The sequence below is a fragment of the Molossus molossus genome, unplaced genomic scaffold (assembly GCF_014108415.1).
Source record: "Molossus molossus isolate mMolMol1 unplaced genomic scaffold, mMolMol1.p scaffold_m16_p_17, whole genome shotgun sequence".
In the NCBI taxonomy this organism is placed as follows: domain Eukaryota; kingdom Metazoa; phylum Chordata; class Mammalia; order Chiroptera; family Molossidae; genus Molossus; species Molossus molossus.
This window is the reverse complement of record NW_023425352.1, coordinates 3155066-3177184: the sequence shown is the minus strand read 5'-3', so window position 1 is coordinate 3177184 and position 22119 is coordinate 3155066. Positions and strand designations below refer to the sequence as shown.

General features: G+C 59.5%; 1 protein-coding gene across 4 annotated transcripts in view; it reads left to right on the top strand.

Moving 5' to 3' along the window:
• CTBP2 (C-terminal binding protein 2) overlaps positions 1-22119 on the top strand; it is a 141005-nt gene that overhangs the window by 89488 nt on the left and 29398 nt on the right. For all 4 annotated transcript variants that reach the window (XM_036265879.1, XM_036265882.1, XM_036265881.1 and 1 more), the window contains one exon: positions 13959-14116. In XM_036265879.1, the coding sequence (XP_036121772.1) occupies positions 14059-14116 (58 nt within the window). In that variant the 5' untranslated portion in view covers positions 13959-14058. The remainder of the gene's footprint in view (positions 1-13958; positions 14117-22119) is intronic.

Below are 22119 nucleotides of genomic sequence, written 5' to 3'. Positions count from 1 at the left end.
CTCGGAAGTCACTCCGTGCAGTGTTCCAGAGTGGTGTGCAGACCTCGGCCTCTCGTGGTGGCGGAGAGCGTGCTGCGGGCCACGGGCCGTGCGCCTGGACCTGGGCGGCGCCGACGTCTCCCAGAACCTGGGCCGCTCGCAGCTCCAGCCTCTCTGTCCGCGGCGTGTGGTTCTGGTTTAACAAGGGTCTGATCACGACGCCCCTGTTGGGCCGCGGACGCCGCCCTCCTGGTGCTCGACGGTCAGTGGGGAAAAGGCACAGTTCGTGGGAAAGGTGGGGCGTCAGCCACAGGGTGGCCCCCGGGGAGCCTCAGACGGCGCTGCGCACGGTGCTCACGGGGCCACGTGGCTGCCCGGCGAGGGAGGTTCTGGAACCCTTCTCCGGGAGTTCAGTCCTGCCCGCGGTCTTGGAGGAGCGGAGACTGAATCCCTGGATGCTTCCTGCCTTGTCCTGACAGGGGCTCATTCTCCCAGGCGTGGGGACGAAGCTGGCCCCCTGCTTAGTCCCGGGGACAAGTCCAGGTAATGGCCCGGGGATTCCGGCCCAACAGTCGGACAAGCAACACTCGTTCCGGGGGCCTCTGCGTTTCCTGGGGCTCCCATTAGAAGCCTGCAGCCACCGCGGTAGGGCTTGCTTATCCAGAGACCCTCGGGGCTTGTGGATAGGAGGCGGGCCAGGCCCGGTCAGGCCCCCACCCTGTGGCCTGTGTCAAAACAGTGACAAAGACCAGGCCAGCCTGTGGCCCGAGGGAACGGGATACGTTCCCGAAGGATTAAAAGGTAAGTTGGATCTCGAACAAATCAGACCGACAGGATTTGGAGGCCAGGATTTTGTCAACAAACGGACTTGGCCCTATTTTAAGCTGTGCATGTTATGTACCAGGACTTCCTGTTTTTCCAAAGAAGCTACTTTTTTGTTGTTTTTGTGATGGAGGATTTATTGAAACATTTGCTATTCAAGTGACCCAAACTGTTTTCCACCCAGAAAGTAAAGCCGGAGGTTTGGTGACCCGAGAGGCAGTGGACACGTGGACACGCACAGCAAGGACGTCTTCCCCAGGCTGATGGGTGAACGGACAAAGAGCTAATTGCCGGTCGGGGTCCTAGCCGGAGTCATGGCTCAGCATGGCTGGGGAGGGGGGGGGCTCGGAGGACAATTAAAGGGGTTTTTTGTTGTTCTGGAGGCTAAGTGGGGCTCTTTTTCTAGGAGCCTTGGTCTGGCCAATCAGAGCCGAGTAAATCCCACCCACTTCCTGCCAACCTTTTGACACCGACAGATGTTTTTCCTTACAAGTGTCATTGGGCCCCTACTCACTGACCTCATCAAATTGTACTGGGGCCATTTTCATAACTTTTGTTTCTAAAAACCCGTTTAACCCTTCCCAGGTTCCTCCTGTCTCTGCTCATCTCTGTTTGCCCCCGGACCTGGTGGGGTGGGGTACTGAACCCACCCCGGATCCGGTTTCCACAAGCTGGGCAGCTCCACAGCTGGACGCTGCCCTGTGCCCCGTGAATACAGGGGAGCTGGAGACTGCAATGCAGGGCCAGCGCCTCCTTGAGGGAACGCCCAGCATTTGCAGGTGTGGTGCATGGATGGGGACCCCAGGTGTGGCTGGGAGGTGGGCCCCAGTGAGCATACCTCACGGCACCTGTGTGACCTGGACTCGTCATTGCCTGCGGTGGGGCTGGGAGTGATCGAGCTGGAGGTCCTGCTAAGCCTGTGGAAGTTTCTGGAGCTGACACCTCTTGTCCAAGAGAGCAGAGCACCCTGCGGCCGGGGGCCTCTGAGCCGGGCAGCAGGATGGTGGCGGTGCGCTCGCTTTCACCGGGGATGCAGAGCGCCGCTAGCAGATGCCTCGGGGCGGGGGGGTCCAGCTGGCATCCCTGGCCCCTTGGAGCTCTGGGTTGTGAGGTCACCTTAAAGGACCCGGACTCCGTCCGGGCAGTTGTCCCTCTGCCCTACAGGCACCGGGACTGCAGGAGACTCCCTGCGGCCTCACCGGAGCAGGTTTGACAGAGAGATGGGCGATCGCGCTGGTGGTTTTCCGCGGTGTGGGTGCTGGCTGACGGGGTTCCGTGCAGAGACGAGTTTGTGGGCCACCACGTACGAGCTGGGGGCGTTGAGCGCAGAAAGCCCTTCCGGTGGCCTGCCCCGCACCAGGCGCTCCGTAACGTGTGGGTCAGACACACTGCAGCCGCTCGGGGACGCCCCCAGCTGCCCATCCCGTGGCCACTCACGGAGCCCCTGCCGGTGGCCGGGGGCGTGTCTGCCTGGACTTACAAGGCTGCGCTTGTTTTCCTCTCTGCTCGCTGACCTGTGCCATGGACTCCGTGTGCGGACACCCCCTCTCGGACCTGGCGAGCTCCACCTTTGCAGGGTGTTCGTTGGGGTTCGGGGGCAGGGGTGTGTCTCAACAACATGTCGCGGGCACATTTCCGCCTGGCGGGTGTGGCTGCAGCCGGCTTCTGAGCTTCCCCCCTGTAACACCTTTGCGCAGCTGCTGGGGATGACGTGGGGTCCTGGGGGGTGAGCAGAAACTCGGGCTGGGGGTGACCCAAGTTGTCTCAGGTTCTTAGTCCATGCCGGCAGCAGTTGGGTCTGGTAGCTTCTCAAGTCTCAGAACGTTCCAGAAATGCCACAATTCCAAGAAGTTGTCAAGGGCCACAGAAGCACATGTGCATGTGTGTGCGGTTTCGTGTGCGTGCACCCACAGCGACACGCCAAGCCCCTTCTGCTCCTTGGGTTCCCGGCGGGAGCGTTGCTGGCATCCCGGAGCGCCCCTCTGTCACCCCCCGCCGCGGGAAAGGGCTGCATTTCTCCTCTGGGACTCGGCAGACTGCCTTACAGGTGACCTGCCTCCTGTTGCCTCTGATTCGGGGAGCTCAGCGTTCATAGCAGCTGCCGTTCAAGGACCCCTTCTGAGATAGAAGGCTGTTCCCCGTGTGTTGCCAGGTGGGGGTTGGCCTAGCGGCTGTGTTCTCATGCGGGCCTGGCCTCTGGCAGGTCTCTGCCGCGTGCCCGGGTTTCTGGGCGTGCACGAGTCCGCGTGAGGACCTGGGTGCCTTCCTTCCGTCTGCGTGTTGAGCACAGCCCTGGAATGTGCAGTGTCCGGACTAAGCGACAGTCACTCGGACCTGCCTTCCTCCAGGCCTGTGGGGTTGCCGGTGTTTGGGGGAGTTTCTTGGGGGTTTGCAGAGCTGGGTGTGTCGCAGGCCTGCGTCACTCTGGGCGCTCAGAACTTACGGCATTTTGGTGGCTGTCAGCATCTCTGGGTGCTCAGAACTTAGGGCGTTTTGGTGGCTGTTGGCATCTCTGTCCTGTAGGTCAGTGGACCTGGTGCCACCGCAGCTAAGATGCGTTCCCGCTCATCTCCTGTTCAGCTGGACCGTCCCCTGACCCAGTGGGTCTGATAGGCTGGGTAAAGGGCTAGACAGACGGCCCACTTTCCAAAGGTTCGTTTGACGCCACTTCCTTTGCTTTTACCGAAGACCTTCTGCTGATGGAAGAAATCTGCAGAGGACTCACTGTCACCGAAAAACCCTAAAAAGTGAAAAACGGCATTTGTCGAGCCCTTGCCACGAGGGCGCACCCCGAGAGCGGCGTGGCCTTTCTTGCACCCGTGTTCAGGTTCCAGGTGCCCTCCGGCAGGCTGTGGTGGGTCGCTTTCTGGGTGGGAACACTTCGACGTTTTCCGTATAAATAAATAATTGCGTCTTTGCTTTCTGCTTATGAAAGTTTTCTTTTTTTTTTTTTAATCCTCACCCGAGGATATTTTTTTCATTTTTTTGTACAGATAGAGTGGGAGGGAGAGAGGAAGGGAGAGAGAGAGAGAAACATCGACGTGAAGGGACACATCGAGTGGCTGCCACCCGCACGACCAACCAGGGCTGGGGACAAACTGCAACCGAGGTACGTGCCCTTAGCGGGAACTGAACCCGGGTCTCTTCGGACCGCAGGCCGACGCTCTAACCGCTGAGCCAAACTGGCCAGGGCTGCTTACGAAAGTTTTCTGAGCGTACTCTACTTCCAGACAGCCAGGGGACTCTGATTTTGACTTGCCATGTGACAGGGGACCTCGGAACGTGTCAGGGTTTCCTTGGTCACGAATCCAACCCCACTTAGCTGGGTGCCTGGCGGGGTCTCATGATGCTGCCATCAGGCTGTCGGCCGGGGTTGCGCCTCAGCGGAAGGCTTGGCTGGGGCAGGGTCCTCTCTCCAGGCCGCGTGCATGGTTGCTGGCAGGATTCGGGTCCTGGATGGACACGGATCAGAAGCTACCCTCATTGCCACCTGGACCTCTCCAGACAGCAGCTCACAACGTGGGCAGAGGCTCTGGTCTAACCTGAGCCGTGACATCCCTCAATCCATCACCCGCCTGTTGTTAGAATGAAGTGTGCGCCAGAGAAGCAGAGATTCCACAGGCAAGGAATCGCGGGAGGTGGCCACGCTGCTGGCCACAGTGCGTCGATTCCTTTTCTGGCTTCAGCAGTGAGGAGGAAGTCTGCCCTGAGCCAAGAGAGGGCACGTTCTAGGCCTCATAGGGGAAGGCTTGTGGCTCTTGAAATCCTCCATGGACCACGGAGAATTCACACACACACACACCATTCCACAGGCAGGCCTGCTGTGGGCCCCCGATGCAGAGTGCTGCGGTGGGGAGCTGGCCGTCCGTGGGGTTCTGAGTCTGGGCACTTCCTGTAGGAGCTGGGTGGGTCACTGAGACCTGTCCCTGCTGCCTTAGCCAGGGGCCTGTGCCCCCACCCCACACCCAGGGCAGCCTCTCAGCTCCCTTTAGTGTGACGTCGCCCCCCCCCCTTCCCAAATCTGCAGGCCCGCCTACCCCTCCGGCCCCTGGGCCAACCACAGCCCTGGCCCAGGGCAGGAAGGAGCCTCCTTCCCCCAGAAGTGTCTGCTCACCCAGCCCTCACCAGCAGCCGGGAGGTATCTAACCTCACCCTCAGGCTTTTCAGAGACCAGTGCCCGTCCCCCAGCTCGTGGGGCGAGGATTCCCACCTCCGCCCCCAGGCCAGCCGCCTCCCTACACCCAGGGATACTTTAGCCGTGGCTCAGAACATTCCGGGCTCCGGTGAGCGTGACCATGGCATCACCTGCCACCAGAGACCCGGACGCCCCCGGAACACGGGGAAACGCTGCGTGAAGCCTGGTTCACCCAGGAGGGCCCTAAAACAGGATGATGATCAAGGGTGGCTGTGTTCAACACCCCGGCGTCACCCACTTCTCCGGCCCGGCTGGTCGCAGTCGCGGGTACACACCAGGCCTGCCCGCCCTCTGGGTTGGCCCGACACGCCGATGGGATAGCCGCGCACCGTGTTATCTCATGTTCGAGCACGTGGCTCAGGGTGGAAAGGGGGTCTGGGGAGAGCCGCCCTTCGACGGAAGAGGAGCTGGAGTGAGGGGTGCGGGACCCCTGCTCACAGAGAACGGGGGCCTGGCACTCAGTCCCCGGCTCTGTCCTGGGTCTGCCTCTGTGCAGGCGACACTTCCTCCGCGGCATGGCCCTAAAACCGGCCCCTCGGATGCGGGGCGAGCTGAGCTGTGCGGGGCGGGGCGCGCCCCTGGGCCCTGCGGCTGGGCTGCGGTTCTGAACCCAGCTGCTCCGGTTTGGTCCTCGACTGACTCCTCTGATCCGTCGGGCACTGCACTTGGGGGGCTGGGTCCCTCCTGCCTCAGGCAGGTGGGTGGTTCGGCCTGAGCTCTTCTATTTACTGTTAGTGTTCGGGATAATCTTTGCAGACACTCGCTTTTTAAAAACGGACCGAGAGCCCAGCCACCCACCATCTCGTCTGATAACTGGGCCACACCCGCCGCGGGCCCTCCTAGCAGCTTCTGACCCTGGGCCGCGCCTGCTGGCCACGCTCGCTGGCCATGTGCCTCTCTGGGTTGTCTGCCCTCCTCCAAGAGGTCAGAGTTAGTCTTGCCGACTGGTTTGGAACAAGGCGGGAGGGGCTGGTAGAGCAGAGAGGCTTCCCCGGGGGCTTCCTGGAGAAGCTGGCATCTCAGGGGGGGAACTTGGCTCTCCACTTGCGGGTCCTTTCAAAGGCATCACCTGCCAAGTCAGGCCTGGAGGAAGCCATTTCCTTAGTGGCATCTGTTGCTATGGCAACCTTGGCTTTGCGTGGCAGTGAGGGAAGACGCTGGCCCTGTGGACATGTGGGGGCTGGCAGGACACGATGTCCCCTATTTTACCGGCGATGGGCCAAACCAGCCCCTCCTCCAGCCTGAACCCCGTGGGTGCCCCTGTAGCTGGGGGTTGGCGTCTTAGAACTTGGTGGTCAGGAAAGACTGGAGAGGTTGGCTGTCCCTCTGCTGTGGTCCTCTTGACAGGTGCCCCAGCCAGACAGGTGCACGGTCCTGGCTGGGAGGCGGAGAGGACGCCCCGCCTCTGGCCAGTCAGCCCCTGCTGAGGTTGGGGAAATCCACTTCTTCCCAACTTTTCCCCCAGAAGCTGTGGTTTGTCCTGGAGGCCCGGTCACACCTCAGCCCTGTCCTTATAATTACGTCTCTGCCAAGTGTTCATCTTCCGTCGCTGTGGCTCGTTGATGTGTCTGAACGAGACACACAGGCGTAATGGAAAACACCCTTCAGGACGGCCTCTGGCCCTTCTTGCATCGGGGACCCCCAAGCCTGGAGCCACCACATCTCACTAGGCTCTGAAACTGGGTGGGGGTGGGGGTGGGGGAGGGAGCCGCCACCACGTCCCTGTCTCCTGGCTGGTCGTGTTCCTAAAGCCTAAGGATGTTTTCTGTGAGGGCGGTTGGAGGGATCGTCCCTTTTGCATCCTGAGATGGAGGGGAAATGCGGTGAGTCACCCTGAAACCGCCCCAGACTCTTCCTTCTGGGGGTGTCTGGTCTCTTGCTCCAGGTTCTTGGAAAGTTCAAGTTTGATGGAAACAAACCAGGCCTGTCCTGGCAAAGCAGCTCCTGCAGCCTCCGGAGGGCGCCCAGGGAGTGCAGGGCCCTCTGCTGGCCGAGGGGCCCCACTGCTGGGCGCCCGGCGCCTCTGGGAGGGGCTGATCCGAAGGCCGGCCCCCCAGACTGCAGAGCATGGACTGGCCCGAGGCTGCCAGGAGAGACAGCTGGGCTGGGTCCCTCCCTGAGGAAGGTGGGTGCCCTCCAAGTCTGACATTAGGGTTCTGAAACTCTGAGATCTCATCGTTGCTATTTGTTTGATAACCAACCGATTCCTGTGACCGTCTCTATTAGACACTCAAATACAAGTACAGTTCACGGGTCAGAATAAGCCAAATAATCCCAAATTGCCTTTCAAGGTGTTAAGTCTTTTCTAATCCCATCCTCCACACCCCCACTCCTATGTGTTTAAAGTGTGGGCCTGGCCGGTTTGGCTCAGCGGTTAGAGCGTCGGCCCGCGGACCAGAGTCGCGGGTTCGACTCCGGTCAAGGGCATGTACCTCGGTTGCGGTTCGTCCCCAGCCCCTGGTCAAGGTTGTGAGGGAGACAACCAATCGATGTGTCCCTCTCACATTGGTGTGCCGCCGCCGCCCCCCCTCCCCCCCCCCGCACCTGAAGATAAATGGAATATTCTCAGGTGAGGATTTAAAAATAACTAAATAAAGTTGAGCGCAGGCTTCGCGGTGAGTCCAGAAAGCTGTCTCCTGGTGGCTCCTGCCTCGGTTTGCCCCGGGCCAGGCCCCTAGTGGCCATCAGTTATCTTCATCTGTGGTTTGACTCTGCACCTGAGGACAGATCGTATCACAGGCTGCAGACAGCACCCTTGGGTGACCTTTGGGGCCCTGGAGCCACCTCCCCGTGGGGGGGCCTTTCCGCAGACATTGTCTGGAACTTTCTAACAGTCTGGATGCTGCCTCTGAACGGTGTTCACGTCCCTCCCTCGGACATGAGCCTTCTGCAGAGAGGTCTTGCTCTCGCCAGGTCAGCGTGGGGACGGGACTTCTGTCCGCCCAGGACTTGAGGTTGCCGATTCCTCTGCCGAAGGGGAGGATGGGGTCAGGACATTGGGTCAGGAGAGGTGAACCCTTGTTTCTGTTTCCTCCGCCCAACACCATGCGAGTGGAAGGTGGTGTTGACACCTCTTCACGTGCGTGGACGTTTGTTTGCCTTTACCCTTTCTGTGTCACTTTGTTTTGCGTTTATTTTTAGAGACTCTATCAAAACAATATTGGTAAGTCAGGTGCTTTAAAAATGTGTGAAATGTCTTCCCACCGCAGCGTCTGGCTCTCTCGGCCTGGGAGACCAGCACCGAGTTTCCGTTACGACAGAACGAGTCGGACAACCCGAGTCGTTCCCGCTCGGGCCCTGCGCTGGGCTCAGAAATCTGGATTTCACACAGGTGAAGTGTGTTCGGGTGCCGAGAACCCTAAACGAGCAGGATTTGCTCCGTGTCCCTGGTCCGGAAGACCGGCCCAGCTGAAGCCAGGCCTCTGCGTCGACTCCCTCCCGTGAGGGCCTCTGACCTCACAGGCCACCCCCCAGCGCGGGGCCTCCACGCGCCTGGACTTGCCTTCTGTTTCCTTTGACATAATGAGGTCTCCGTAGCCAACGGGGTCTACACATTTCCTTTCTTTGTCTCCCTCAAAGCCCCAAAGAGTCTTTTGTGGGGTTAGATGCAAAGAAGATCGCAGGCCCACAGTTCCTCACCGGACACTCACCTTTGAAACGCTCTGAAAACTCGAATTCTTTCCTAACCCATCGGGTGGCAGATCTGACGTGGCCTGAATCGTCGAGTATTTTTTATATTCGCTACACTGTTCCAGTGGGGTGAGCCCATTTGCACGTCCTGGTGCACACATGGTGGATGGGGTCTCTCCGCAATATGGTGCGGACCGCGCTGGCTTTTAAAACTCTGACGCATTTGGATTCTTGGGCTTGCCTGGCGCTGGGTGTGGGGCAGGGTGGTGGGCCTGCGCTGGCTGGCCTGGAGCCGTCTGTACTTCTGTCTGGGACAGTGGTTGCATCAGCCTCAGAGACCAGAGGGTGGGGCCCACTGAGCCGACAGGGCGTGTGATCAGGGTGTGACGGCCACCCTAGGGCTGGGCTGCTGCAGGGCCTTCCCTGGGGAGAGGCAAACAGCTGTGCTGGAAGGGGGGCCAGAGTGGAGCCTCTGTGCAGGGGAGGGTCCTGCAGGTCACCTCACAGCGAGGGGGGGGGCGCTACGCTGCCCTGTGCACCTTTTCGCGCGACTCGCGTCTCAAGCATGCTCTGTACCTTGCTGAAAACAGGTGCATACATTGGTCTGCAGGCTGCTGAGGAAGTAGCTGGGGAGCAGTGGTAGTTTGGGGATTGACCCACTTGACTCCAGTGAACTCATTTCCTGCAAAAGTCTCATTTCGTTCCTAATGTGGTGTTAGATCGGCGATGTAACGCCAAGGCCAGGCCAGCGTTCTCCCCGCTGACCCCTGACCCCCGCAGAACACTTCTGGCTACGTCTAGGTTTTAATTGGTTCTTCAGATCCAGGTCACTAAGCAAAACCTGTTTGGAGGACTCTGCCCGGGTGCCTTCGTAAGGACGGGACCCGTCACTCCTGTTTCTGAGACTGGGGGGCAGAATCTCTCGGGGGAGCCCGAGGACCCGGGGCTCTGTTTGGGACTAGACGAGGATCCGAGAGGGTGTGCTGTGCAGTTGTCTGTGGCCCGCGTTCTCCGGCACCTCGAGCGTGCTGACCCGCCGAGGCCAGATGGCACCCCAGCCACTGGGTCCTCCCGGAGCTGAGTGCTGTTGCCGCCCGAGCCTGTGCCCCTTGTAGAGCCTTGCAGGCTGCGGTGCAGGAGCCCCCCCCCAGGAGTGGCATCACCCTCTAGGGGTTTCAGGCTCGGAAAGGGGGGAGACCTTGTGCCCAGGCCGGCCAGCCACTGGGAGCCTTTGTACTTCTGTTGATCACCTCAATCTCCCAAACTGGAAACCTGCCCCCCTTGCAGGTTTGACGAGGAGGTGTGTTCCCAGGTCTCCCGGTCCGCCTGTTAGCAGTGAGCATGTTGACTGGTCAGCGAGTGGCAAAGCTCGGGCCCCTCGTTAACACGACGCTGAAGTGGTCTCCGGGGAGGAACCGAAGGCTGTCCTCACCTCTGACGTCTCGGAGGAATTCTCGCTTCGAAAGACGGCAGGCACTTTGCGCGAACGCCGTCATGTAATCTGTCCGAAGGCTAGGACCTGGAACACAGAAACTGGGAGAATCTGGAACACTGACGCGAGGTTTCCGAGTGCGCCGCGGCCAGGCCCCAGTCTCTGCCCTGGCGGGCCCATTGTGCAGGCCGGCGGTCAGCTTTGGTGGAATCCCCTGCCTGGGCAGACCTCCTCAGTGAGGGGGCCTCCCGATTCTTCGTCTTCACTTTGGGGCGCTTCTGTTTTGTATTTGATCCTAAGCGAGAGGTTGTAAATAAAATGGTTTTTCCACTCTGTCCCTCTTTCTTGAAGCTCAGACTTCCCTCTGAACCCCACACGGACAGAACCTTCCCTACTGTCCGAGTCGGCTCTCTCCAGGCCTCGTCCCTTCTCGGAGTTGAATTCCTGCCGCCGAGCCTTTCGGCCCGGGTCGCACCCTCGTCTCCAGCTAGTAAAACCTCAGCTGGGCCTTCTCTGGGCAGAAGGCGGTGGTTTGCTTGGTCGGTTTGGCACCGGTGCCCCACTCCTGCTGATGGAGAGACCTCACTTGCCTTTGGACCTTTCTTGAGTTTCACTGAGACTTATCGCCCAGCCTGAGCCAGAGGGCGTGGAGGCTGCTGGGGACCTGTGTCCGAAGGGGGTGTCTCTCCGAGGGGAGGCCTGAGTGGCTGCTGGAGGCCCGCCATTTCGCTCAATGTTTTCACGTGTTGGGGAGAAAACAGGTTCGTTCTTTCCCTCCTGGGTTCTTTGGCTAATCTAATAATTATACTGACATAAGAAGGATTAACTGGGGAGAACAGGGTTTTTTTATTTTGTGTGTACAGGAGCCCCCATAAAAAATGTGGGACCCGCCCTGGCCAGTTTGGCTCAGCGGTTAGAGCGTCGGCCTGCGGTCCGGAGAGACCCGGGTTCGGTTCCCGCTAAGGGCACGTACCTCGGTTGCAGTTTGTCCCCGGCCCTGGTTGGTCGTGCGGGTGGCGGCCACTCGATGTGTCCCTTTCATGTCGATGTTTCTCTCTCTCTCTCCCTCCCACTCTATCTGTACAAAAAAATGGAAAAATATCCTCGGGTGAGGATTAAAAAAAAAAAAAAATGTGGGACCCAAGGGCAAGGCGGGCTGTTGGGACTTAATGTCACCCTGAGCTAAGGAACGGGGCAGGGCCTGGGGCTTCAAGAGGGTCATTCAGGGGTGGACAAGGAGAATGATTAGTCACTGGTTTGGTGATTATGTTCTTCCAGGGTAGTTAAGGGAGAAGTAAGAGTTTTTCTTCATCCTGCTGGGTCTTCATTGCCCTCAGCTCCAAGTAACCCCCATGGCCAAGTGGCACATTGTGGGAGTCACGTGCTCCCTTCCATGTGCATGTTCTCATGGGACCCTCGTGGCCGCTTTGGGACGCGGGGCCTGCTCCTCCACGTTCGTTCTGCAGACAGGTCCTGGGACCCTGCTTCTACTGCTAGACCACCGCTCCCACGACAAGGCCACGTCCGGGCTCGGGACAGGTGGGGGGGGCGTGGCCCAGCCCCCGGCTCTCGTCCGTGCGGGCCTTGGTTGGCTCGCTCAGCGGTGACGGCGTCACGTCGGGTGACGGCGGGGTGACCGATTGCGTGAATGCATTCCTGGTCTGTAACCAGCACGAAGTAAAAGCAGAGCTTGGCCTTCACAGCAGGGTGCTGCCCAGGGAGCCCAGGGCCAGCGTGGGTGACGGGGTGCTGGCTTCTCGGCCTGGACACCAGCCGGAGGCCGCTGCTCCCAGGGGCCGTCCCTGTCGTCCGGAAGGGCTTACATTAATGACGTCCTTGCCGGCAGAAGACAGAAATTGCGTGTTGCGTCCATTCCTGCTTCGAAAGGAACACCGCAGCGGGGACGGCAGCGTCATGGATCGAAGTGCTGCCCGGACCCGGCCTGGTGGGTCCCTGAAGCACAGGTGGGGCCACCGCTGGAGGGGACCCGCACAAGGGCCCGCCATAGGGGAGTCTCCCTGCCCCACCTCCAAAAAGCCAGACACGGGCGTCACTGGCTTCAAAAAACAATTTTTTTTAACAGTGGGGCACAGTTTGTGTAAGCCGATGGCTGCTATCGCCTCTGATTGCGTCGCGATTCTATTTGTCGATATTTCAGGAAGCCGTCTCATTATGCAAATTAAAATTCAGAGGAAAGCAGAAAGAATAATGACTCCTCGCTTGGGGAGTTGGGGGGAGGGCGTGAGACCATCTCCCCTCACACCATAATGCTGCCGTTTTTCATCTCTAAGGCACTTGACAAATATTAGCCAGTTCGTGCTCCCTCGTCCGCTGAGGCTGCCAACGCGGGTCTCTGGCTTCACCGGCCGCTCAGCGCCTTGACCAGAGCTCCGACCCAAGCCAATGGAAATTGGCTGCCCAGCTCTGCGCCGGCCTCCTGTGGGCACCAGTGTGCGGATCTGGGGGTCCTGCCCCGTGTCGGTTACTCTCATCCCAGGTTGGCCAGAGTGAGGACCCCCCCACACACACACTCATCTTCTTGCATAATTGCCCTTCCCTTAAGTCCAGCAAAAGCAAAATCAGAATTTGAAAAATGTGTCCACTACACTTTCGTCCACCCGGGTCTTTTGGTGGGTGACCCAGCTTGCTTTGGGACGACCTTCGTCATTCCAGGCGTGGGGAACTTCTCAGGTTTGGGAACGGTTCTGGTATCTCTTGCAGGTTGCATTCCTTATTTAGGTGACCAGGATTGAGCTTTTGCGTAGGTCTTTTTTTTTTTTAATCGCATAATGAATTGCGATAACTCTTCGGGGGTGCTCTTTCAGCCTTGCTGCTGGGAAGTTAGCCATTACCTGCCAGGAAGTCACCTGCCTTCCCACAGTCAGACCTGCATCCTGACCTGTGATGGGGGCCTGCCGAGCGTTTTTGCATAATTGATGACCATACGCAGCCGTCCTCACTATTAACCCGGGGCCTCACTTACGTTTCCCGTCCCCTTCGTCGGCTGGATGACTGAGGGCATCTTTTTTCCTGGTGTGTGTCCTTGTCCACATACGACCGCAGCGATGGCTCCAGAGCTAGGAAGGGCATGGGGGGTGCGGATGACAGTCTGTGGCCTCGGCTGTACATTGGATGAGTTGGAAATGAGGGTCCCGGCCTCCCAAACAGGCCGCCGCGGACGCCGTGCACAGACCAGCTGGGTGGCATTTGGGTTTCCGTATGGAGACTCCCACATACCCCAACCCAAATGGGAGACCCTTCCTTCCTCTTCGGCCTTCTGCCTGGACCTTGCGGACTATGGCTCCCTCCAGGCACAGGGCGGGTCCGGAGATGGTACTGCCAATACCCCCCTTCTCCTGTGGGGGGAATGGGCTCTGATGCCTGACCCCTGGAGGGCGGTCTGGGAAAGTTCTCTCAACACCTGAGCCTCTCCTGTAGCCCCGGGCGGGTGTCTGCATCCGGGTGCCAGTGGACCTGGGACCTGTTCCCTGTGGGTGGTCCGGTTGGCCTGTGAGCCTGCCCCCTGTGGCTCCGCCCTCTGGGTCACAGCAGTACAGGCCCAGCAGGCTGTCACTTGGGCATTGAGTACACAGTATTCCAATTCAGGTTGGTTGGTGATTGGTGTTCACAGCCCTGGAGTGAAAAGCTAGGGACCCAGATGCCACCTTCTAGCGCTGTGGGAACAAAGGACCGAGGTCCTGTGGGTGCCCGTGCACTCCCGCCACAAGACAGGCAGGAGGATGGCCAGGGGACTTGGAGAAGCCCCGTCTCCGGTTTGAGGGCGGCGGGCGTGCGCCCAGATGGCCAGCCCCTTGGAGAGAGGGCAGCCCGTCCTGAATGACCTGTTGTCCTGTGCCCCAGGGTGTCCAGAGAGTAAGGATTGTTTTCTCCTTGTTTCAGGGTGCATAGTGGCGTAATGCCCACAGACTCCTGCGCGTTCCCCTAAGTTCTTAGAGGACCGCTTTGCCTTTCGAGTCAGAATCGCAAAGTCCGGTAAAGAATGGCCCTTGTGGATAAGCACAAAGTCAAGCGGCAGCGATTGGACAGAATTTGTGAAGGTAAGAGCCAGCGTGATTGGCGGTTTCCAACCAGAGACACGTCGTCCCGCCCTCGATTTTGACCTGCTCCTGTCTCACCTGTCGGGGACTGGTGCCCTGGTCAGACTGCGGGTGTCCCACCACCACCCCCAGCCAAGGCCCCTCGGACCCTAGCACCTCTCACCATCAAACAGCCCTGGCCTTGTTGAGGGCCTGAACTCACACAGAACAAAGCCTGGCTTCCCTCCGGGGCGGGGTGGGCCAGGAGGGAAGTTGGGGGGAGGCAGGCCCGTGCTCCTTCCCCCACTTACCTAAGATCATCTTTGCACATGAAAGACGCTGTCCCTGAGCACCATCCTTGTCACTTTCCGAAGCTTCTGGGCTCGCTCTGATTCGAACTGAGGTGTTTCTCAGGACGATTACAAGACGGTTCCTGAAGAGCCCGGCGTTGCCCTTGTGACGTGTTCACGTCCCTGGTATCCGAAAATGCCTGGAAGTGCTTTATTCGGGAAAGGAAAAACAAACATAATTAAAATCTAATGGAAACCTGGGGACAGAACTCTGAAATGTTGATTAAGCACCATCCTCTCCTAATTAGAGAGTAGCAGGGAATCCGGGGCGCCGGGGCCCGGCCAGGCTCAGCGTGGCTCAGCATGGCTATTGGTGACTTCAGGGCAGGGTCTGTCGCCGAGGTGACGGAGGGGAGCCCGCTCCAGACCCCTCCGTGTGCTCGCACACTGGTTGGCCCGCCAACGCGGGGACAGGAATGCGTATCCCGCCAGCCGGCCATATGGAACTGTTTGTTCTCCGAGTAGCTGTGGCCCAAGCCACGCGGGGTGGAGGCATCAACGCCATGTTCTGCCGTGGGGGTGCGTGCCCCGCCGGGCCCCCGTGCTGCCAGCATGGAGGGGCACAGCTGCCCCCCACTCCCCGGGGTGCTGCAGGGGACGGAGGTCAGGGGTTAAGCATTTGTTACAAATCACAGCATTTCACATTTTTCAAACCTACAGAGAGGTTGCTAGAACAGAGCGACACTCCCTTCAGCTGTGTCCCGCTTGCTGGCTTTTTCTGGATACGCAGACGGAAACGCACACGCGTGTGAGCGGTGGGAGGTGGGAGGTGGACTTCAGGGCCAGCCGCGAGGAACCTGGGTGCAGCAGCTGACTCCGAAGGGCCAGCCTTGTAGGACGCCTTCCTGCACACACAGCGCCATTATCACCCCAGCCAGTCGGGCCTCCTTCCGGTGCCCGATCCAGAGACCGCGTGTCCGCCTGTGTCCAGCGGTCTGTTCGCCTGTGCAGAAACCGACCCAGCAACCTCTGCACTCAGTCAGCCTCTCCTCTGGTCTTCCCAACCTCGATCAGTTAGTTCCCTGGCCTTTTGGCTTTTAAAAGCGGTGACATCACCCTGGCCAGTTTGGCTCAGCGGTTAGAGCGTCGGCCTGTGGTCCAGAGAGACCCGGGTTCGGTTCCCGCTAAGGGCACGTACCTCGATTGCAGTTTGTCCCCGGCCCTGGTTGGTCGTGCGGGTGGCAGCCACTCGATGTGTCCCTTTCACATCTATGTTTCTCTCTATCTCTTCCTCTCTCTCCCTCCCACTCTATCTGTACAAAAAATGGAAAAATGTCCTCGGGTGAGGATAAAAAAAAAAAAAAAAAATTTTAAAGCGTTGACATCGTGAAAGCTCCCAGGCCTGTTGCTTTGTACGGCGTCCCGTAACCTTGGTTCCCGACGGTGTGGGAAGTGACTTGTGTTCCCTGTTCCAGAAAGCCGTGGCGATCAGTGTTCCGGGGCTGGCGTCCAGGGGCGGGGTCGGAGCCAGCAATGGGGCGGACGAGCTTTGCAGGGTCCGGCTGCCGGCGAGGGCAGAATCGCGGACCATGTCTCGGACCCTCTCTCCCAGGCGGGGTTCACCCACCTCCTGCCCATTTCTTACAAGAGAAGTTCAGTATCGCCTTCATCCGTGAACAGTGATCCTGAGATAGTAGCAGTTACACGTTTTTAAGTTTCTCCGTCGCCACTCAGACACCCCACAGGAAGTCTCGGCCCAAAGCACTTGCCGAGTAAGCGCAGTTGCGGGTCCACCGACGCCTCCTTGTGGCTGTGAGCTGATGGAGCGCCGTGTGCAGGAGAGAGCGAGCCCTTTGCACGGGAACCTGGGCAGTGGGGGCCCGGGGGTGCTCCGCGGCGCCGCTGTCTGCCCAGACTCTGCCCGCGGCGGCGCTGCCCGCGGCTCTCGTGGTGCGGAGGGTGGCCTGCTCCTCCCCAGCCAGTCTCTTGGACTCCGTCCAGCTCAGCTGGGATGATGGTCGTGCGAGATGACCTGAAAGCTGGTTGTAATTTTTGTTTAAAGCTACCCTTCTATCTTGACACGTGTCTTTTATTCGTTGCTCTCTCTCTCTATGCCTCATATCAAACCCTCGCAGGGTGGTGGTGTGTGAGAATTCCATGGAGCTGGGTCCGACCCAGGCGGCAGGCTCCTTTCTGACATGGCCTCCAGGTCTTGGTGTCCCCTTCACTTAGTTCCCTGGCGTGATTGATGTGTTGCGTGTGTGATTTGCACCAGCGCGATTTGGTCCGTCACTGCGCCGCGGCAGAGCGGGTCTGAGGGCCCAGGTGCCTGCCGGCCGGCAAACAACTGGCTGGTGCTCAGCATCACAGACATGTGGCCGAGGAGCCCGGGTGCGTAGAGCTGGGATTTCCCATGGGGCTGTTCTGGTGACTGACTGTCAGAGCGTCTTGCTGTGGGTTACGATGGAGTAAGTCACCAAACACCAGCCTTTCCTGCGGCCACGAAGAACATAACGTGAACAGGTAGAGATTTCACTTGACTTCCTGTTGTCCAAACGTCTCTTGCATGTGGAAAAATGGTGGCCGGCATGTGTCCGCTGAGCGGTGGGGAGCCAGCCCCGTCGTCACGTAACCCAGAGAGGACCTCTCGTGTCCTCCGCAGGGGAAAGGGCATGAAGGTAGATCTAGTAAGTGAACAGCTGGATTTGACGTCCTCACCGTGGGGCGGAGACCGGGAGGTGGTGAGGAGGAGGACCTGTTGGATGGACCTGGGGAAGTGGAGACACACTGGGGACTGTGAACATCTGTGAATTCAGGGGGTGCCTTCTGCGCCAGCTCTGTCGCCGTGTAGGACAGGGTGTCAAAGAAACTGCTGCGGGACGGGGTGGGAGAGTCTGTCCCCGGTGCTATTCTCTCCCAACGGGAAAAGCTCATCTGTGCCACGGCAGGTCTCCGTGGCACATTCGTGGTCCCAGGATGTTCAGGAGCTTCAAGGCAGCCGCGAGGGCAGAGGCGCCCCCTGCAGGGGGCATGGGGTCTCCGTGCATGGCTCACACCCCTGGGAGCCCATAGAGCAGGGTCGGCCTGCTCTTCCTCACAGGTCAGACTTGGACCCTGTGGGCTAGTTTGCTTTACTTCTCTTTTTAAAAATGCAGCACAGCCCTGGCCGGTTTGGCTCAGCGGTTAGAGCGTTGGCCTGCAGTCCGGAGAGACCCGGGTTCAGTTCCCGCTAAGGGCATGTACCTTGGTTGCAGTTTGTCCCAGGCCCTGGTTGGTCGTGGGGGTGGCAGCCACTCGATGTGTCCCTTTCACATCGATGTTTCTCTCTCTCTCTCTTCCTCTCTCTCCCTCCCACTCTGTACAAAAAATGGAAAAATGTCCTCGGGTGAGGATAAAAAAAAAAAAAAAATGCAGCACAGCCCAGCTGGTGCAGCTCAGTGGTTGAGCATCAACCCTGCACCAAGAGGTCACCAGTTCGATTCCCGGTCAGGGCACATGCCCAGGTTGTGGGCCTGATCCACAGTGGGGGGCGTGCAGGAGGTGGCCAATCGATGTTCTCTCTCATCAGTGTTTCTCTCTCTCACCCTCTCTCAAAAATCTGTAAAGAAGAAAAATATGTTTTAAAAAATGCAATACAAAATCAAACTCGTTTTGTTGCGCTCTTGGTAAAGCAGCAGTGCTGAAGCTGGCTGTCTACAGGTAGTCCGGAGCCACTTGTCATAAATGTCTCTAGATAGCCCCAAAATGTGGATTTTTAAAATGGGATTCATAATGTTGCCATACATTATAATTATACGTTTGGATCAGGCAATTATCCGCATTTCCAGTAATTATGTGATTAGGGATAATTAGCTTCGCTGTGTAAATAGACAATAGTCAACTAGACAAGTGTTAAGACTCCGCAGTGGAAATGAACTCGCTGGAGCACAGTGCTCAGGTCGGAGACCAGAGGTCAGAGACCAGAGGTCGGCAGGGAAGGGAGAAGGGTCAGGTTGCAGCGCCGCGAAGTGACCTGCAGGGGATGGAACGTGTTCCGCTTTGCCTGGTGGTGGTTCGAAGGTCTGTTTGGAGGAGCAGACCCTCGCTCTCTGCAGGCGAGAACCAGGTGGATGTTTTATTAACTGCGGTCTCGCGTCTGAAACGCAGGCCCGGGCTCTCTTCACACCTGTCAGGGTGCTACTCCGCCGCGGGCTCCCACGCACTCGGCAGCTGTGTCCAAGTTCACCTGACTCATCGCAGCTCCAATTCCACCCGGCGCCCGGGTGAGGTGCGTTTGGTCAGGGTCGGGGTGGGGTCTGTGCTGCGGCTGCTGCGCTCGCCCTCACCACCCCCTGGGCGTCCCTCTCCCCCAGGTTGGCGGCACCCTGCCCCTGTCGATGTCTGGGGTCAGACCCCCCGCCGCCTGGCTTGTCCCCCAGCCTGCTGTGTTCCCGGGGCGTCTCCGCTGCTCCTCACAGTAGGTCCCGGGCAGCCCAGCCGTCCAGGCTTGAAGCGCCCCGACCTGCAGGCAGCACCCACACAATATCCAGGACCCCGGGCAGGGGCACCTCCCACACAGCTCCACCTGCTGACAAGTGTCTGGGGCGACTGTGAAGCCAGAACCCCAAGACTGCTGTCGGCGGCTTCCCTCTGGCCTTTTCAGAACCTGTGAGTGACACACACTGAGAGGAGATGACGCTCCTGTTTCTGGTCAGTTTCCACTCCGCCCATCAGACCACCAGTGTCCAGAACAGCGATGGACTCTTGTCAGTGGGCTCAGCGCTCGGGTCGCCAGAGGGGATGCGGGTCGCTCTGCACACCAGCGGGGCTGTGAAGCGGCTGGGAGCGGAGCGTGTCCGTGTGTGGACAGCTCCTGGCTGGTGGTCTCCACCTCCCTGTCCCTCTTGCTTGCCGCTCGCTACTGGAGGGGCTGGGACACCGAGTCCTGGTTGCAGAGCTGTGCGTGCCGAGGGTCCTTCCCTCCTCTGCACGCTGCGGTGGGTGAGGCCGACTCTTCCCAGCAGGTCGGCCGTCAGCCCCTCCATGGAGAGCAGGGGTCTTCCTGCCCCATCAGCTTGCTGTGCCCTGGGGACCCAGGGCCGTGGCTCCTTCCCTGCTGCCTGACTCGGCGGGCACAGGCCTTGCAGGGAAGGAGCCAGGGGTCAGGCCTGGCGGTCCTGGGAGGGCTTCCTGGTGAATGTGTCCCCATCTGCCTGACTGGCGGGCACAGGCCTTGCAGGGAAGGGCTGCTCTTCATCCTGAGCCTGGGGTCGGGCCTGGCGGTCCTGGAGGGCTTCCTGGTGACCGTGTCCCCATCTGCCTGACGGGGGGCACAGGCCTTGCAGGGAAGGAGCCAGGGGTCAGGCCTGGCGGTCCTGGGAGGGCTTCCTGGTGACCGTGTCCCCATCTGCCTGACGGGGGGCACAGGCCTTGCAGGGAAGGAGCCAGGGGTCGGGCCTGGCGGTCCTGGAGGGCTTCCTGGTGACCGTGTCCCCATCTGCCTGACGGGGGGCACAGGCCTTGCAGGGAAGGGCTGCTCTTCATCCTGAGCCTGGGGTCGGGCCTGGCGGTCCTGGGACTGCTTCCTGGTGACTGTGCACCCATCTGCCGTTTCAAGGCCTGGGCGAGCTTGGGGTCCCAGCCACATTTTTCTGCTTCTCTGTACAGTCAAAGCCCGCCGTATGGGACTTCTTACCCCATAACCAATGGGACGTCAACCTAATTTTCACAACATGGCTCTCGTTAAGTTTTATAATCCGGTCTGGAAGACGCGTCGGGGGCAACACTTAAACATGGCTAAACCTTGGGCCCCGGGCAGACGCAGCTGACTGGGAAGGGTGGTTGTTGATAAGATCGCGCTCCTGACCTGTAGCCTCCAGCTCCGAGCTGGGACACAGGGAGCGCGTGGGGAGCCTCCGGGGGCCGAGAGCGTCCCAGGACACTGGGTGCCGCGTCGCTTGCTCCTTCGGCGACTGAAATGTCGTCCGACAGCTCCGACATTCCCGTGTACGACGAGGCTGCCTGCATCTGCTAACATACAGGCCCACCGGGTCCCACCCGAGGTGCGTTGTCCGTGTGAGCTGCTGTAGTGGGGACGCTCCGGGGACAGAGGAAGGAAACATTTTAAAGACGGAAGCTGTTCTGACATAAATTCTAAAACACTTGACAGAAACAAGCCAACAGTCTGCACACATTTAAAAGTAGGAAGTGGGACTCGGAGGCCTATTTTTGGCCGTCTCTGCCGGAGAATGTGCGACCCACTGACCTCGGCAGCATGCCCCGGAGACGCCACCTGGGAGGCCCGGGGTGCTGCATCCTGGGGGCGTCTCGCTTCCGCCTGCGCACTCAGAGCTGCTTTGGGCTCCTGGCCCCAGGACTGGAGGGCTGGCCACACGCTTTCCTAACCTTGGGCCTGACTGTCCCCCGAGAAGGAGACCCACACAGCAGTCAGGGCCCAGGCGGCGAGGCCCCGTGGTCTCCGTGCGAGCCCAGCCTTCAGATTCAGCCATCCCACCCACCAGACAGCCCAGCTTGGTTTTGTTTGAGTAAAGAAGAGAGGATTTGACCCCAGGGCCACACTTCCATTTCCCGTTCTTTCCCAGGGGTCTGGTCGTCGTATTGACTGACGTGCTCGTGGGCGTTTTCCCAAGGACTGGCTGCTCCGGACGCGGTGACCACCCCTCCCTGACGTCCCCGCTCTGCCGGAACCGTCGGGTCCGTCGCAGGGTTGTCAGGGACCGCGGCCTTGTGCTGCCCAGAGCACTGGAGGCTCGGCTTGGGGACGATGCCCTCACCCTGAGCTCCCCGATCGGACGACCGAGTGGTCAGCTTTGCCTCGGGCTCATTTGTCCGCTAGCAGATTTGGACTGTGTATTTCTGTTTTCAGAAGATGTCTTCTTGCTTTATACAACTTCCTGTGGTGGGGAGTAAGTCTGTGCGACTCATTCCCCCTTCGGAAACCGGTCCCCTCTTCTTTAGTCCACGTGAGGCTTCAGAAAAGCAGTTCTTTCCCCAGAATTGACGTGCTTCAAAATCTGCTCCTGCGCGTCAGTCACAGGTGTTTTTACTGAGCACAGGAAAAACCTGTCATCGTCCCCGGGCGGGTTGCGGGGCCCAGGCCCCGTGAGGTGGGGTGGCTGCCAAGAGGGGACGGGCTGGGAGTGGGTGGGTCCGGAAGCTGGGCCTCCTGGGGCCGTCCTCTGCCCTGCGCCGGCCCCACACCTTCGGGCCATCTCATTCCCTGCCATTGCTTTCCTCACGAGCTTCGGGGTCCCCCTGCTTCAGAGCGTGACCTGAAAACTAGAATCCAGAGGCGTGGGTGGCTGCCCAGCAGACCATCCTCACTGGTCACACATGCCTCAAGGGACCTGTCTGCACAGCCTGTGGGTCTCTGAGCATTGTCGCCACCTGCTGTTCGGTTTTTGTATTACAGGAAGAAAGGGGGAGGGGCTGGCTTGAGGGCGGAGGCTGGGCCCTGGCTCAGACAGGGGCCCCCTGCGGCCTGTTTTGAGGGGTTGGAGCGGCCATCTCTTTAGCAGTTACTTTGTGATGCTCAAGTGGTTAATTTTACCAGGGACATCTTCGGTGATATTTTGGGGTTTGGAAACTTTTTGGGAAGCGGCAGAGGTCCCCCCTTTCCCAGCAGAGTAACCCCAGTCGGCTCAGAGAATTCTGGAAAGCAGGGTGCTGGTTTTGGAGCTTGACCTGGGTCCCTTGCCCTGTGGCCCTGGACAGGAACCCCAACCTCTCCTCCCC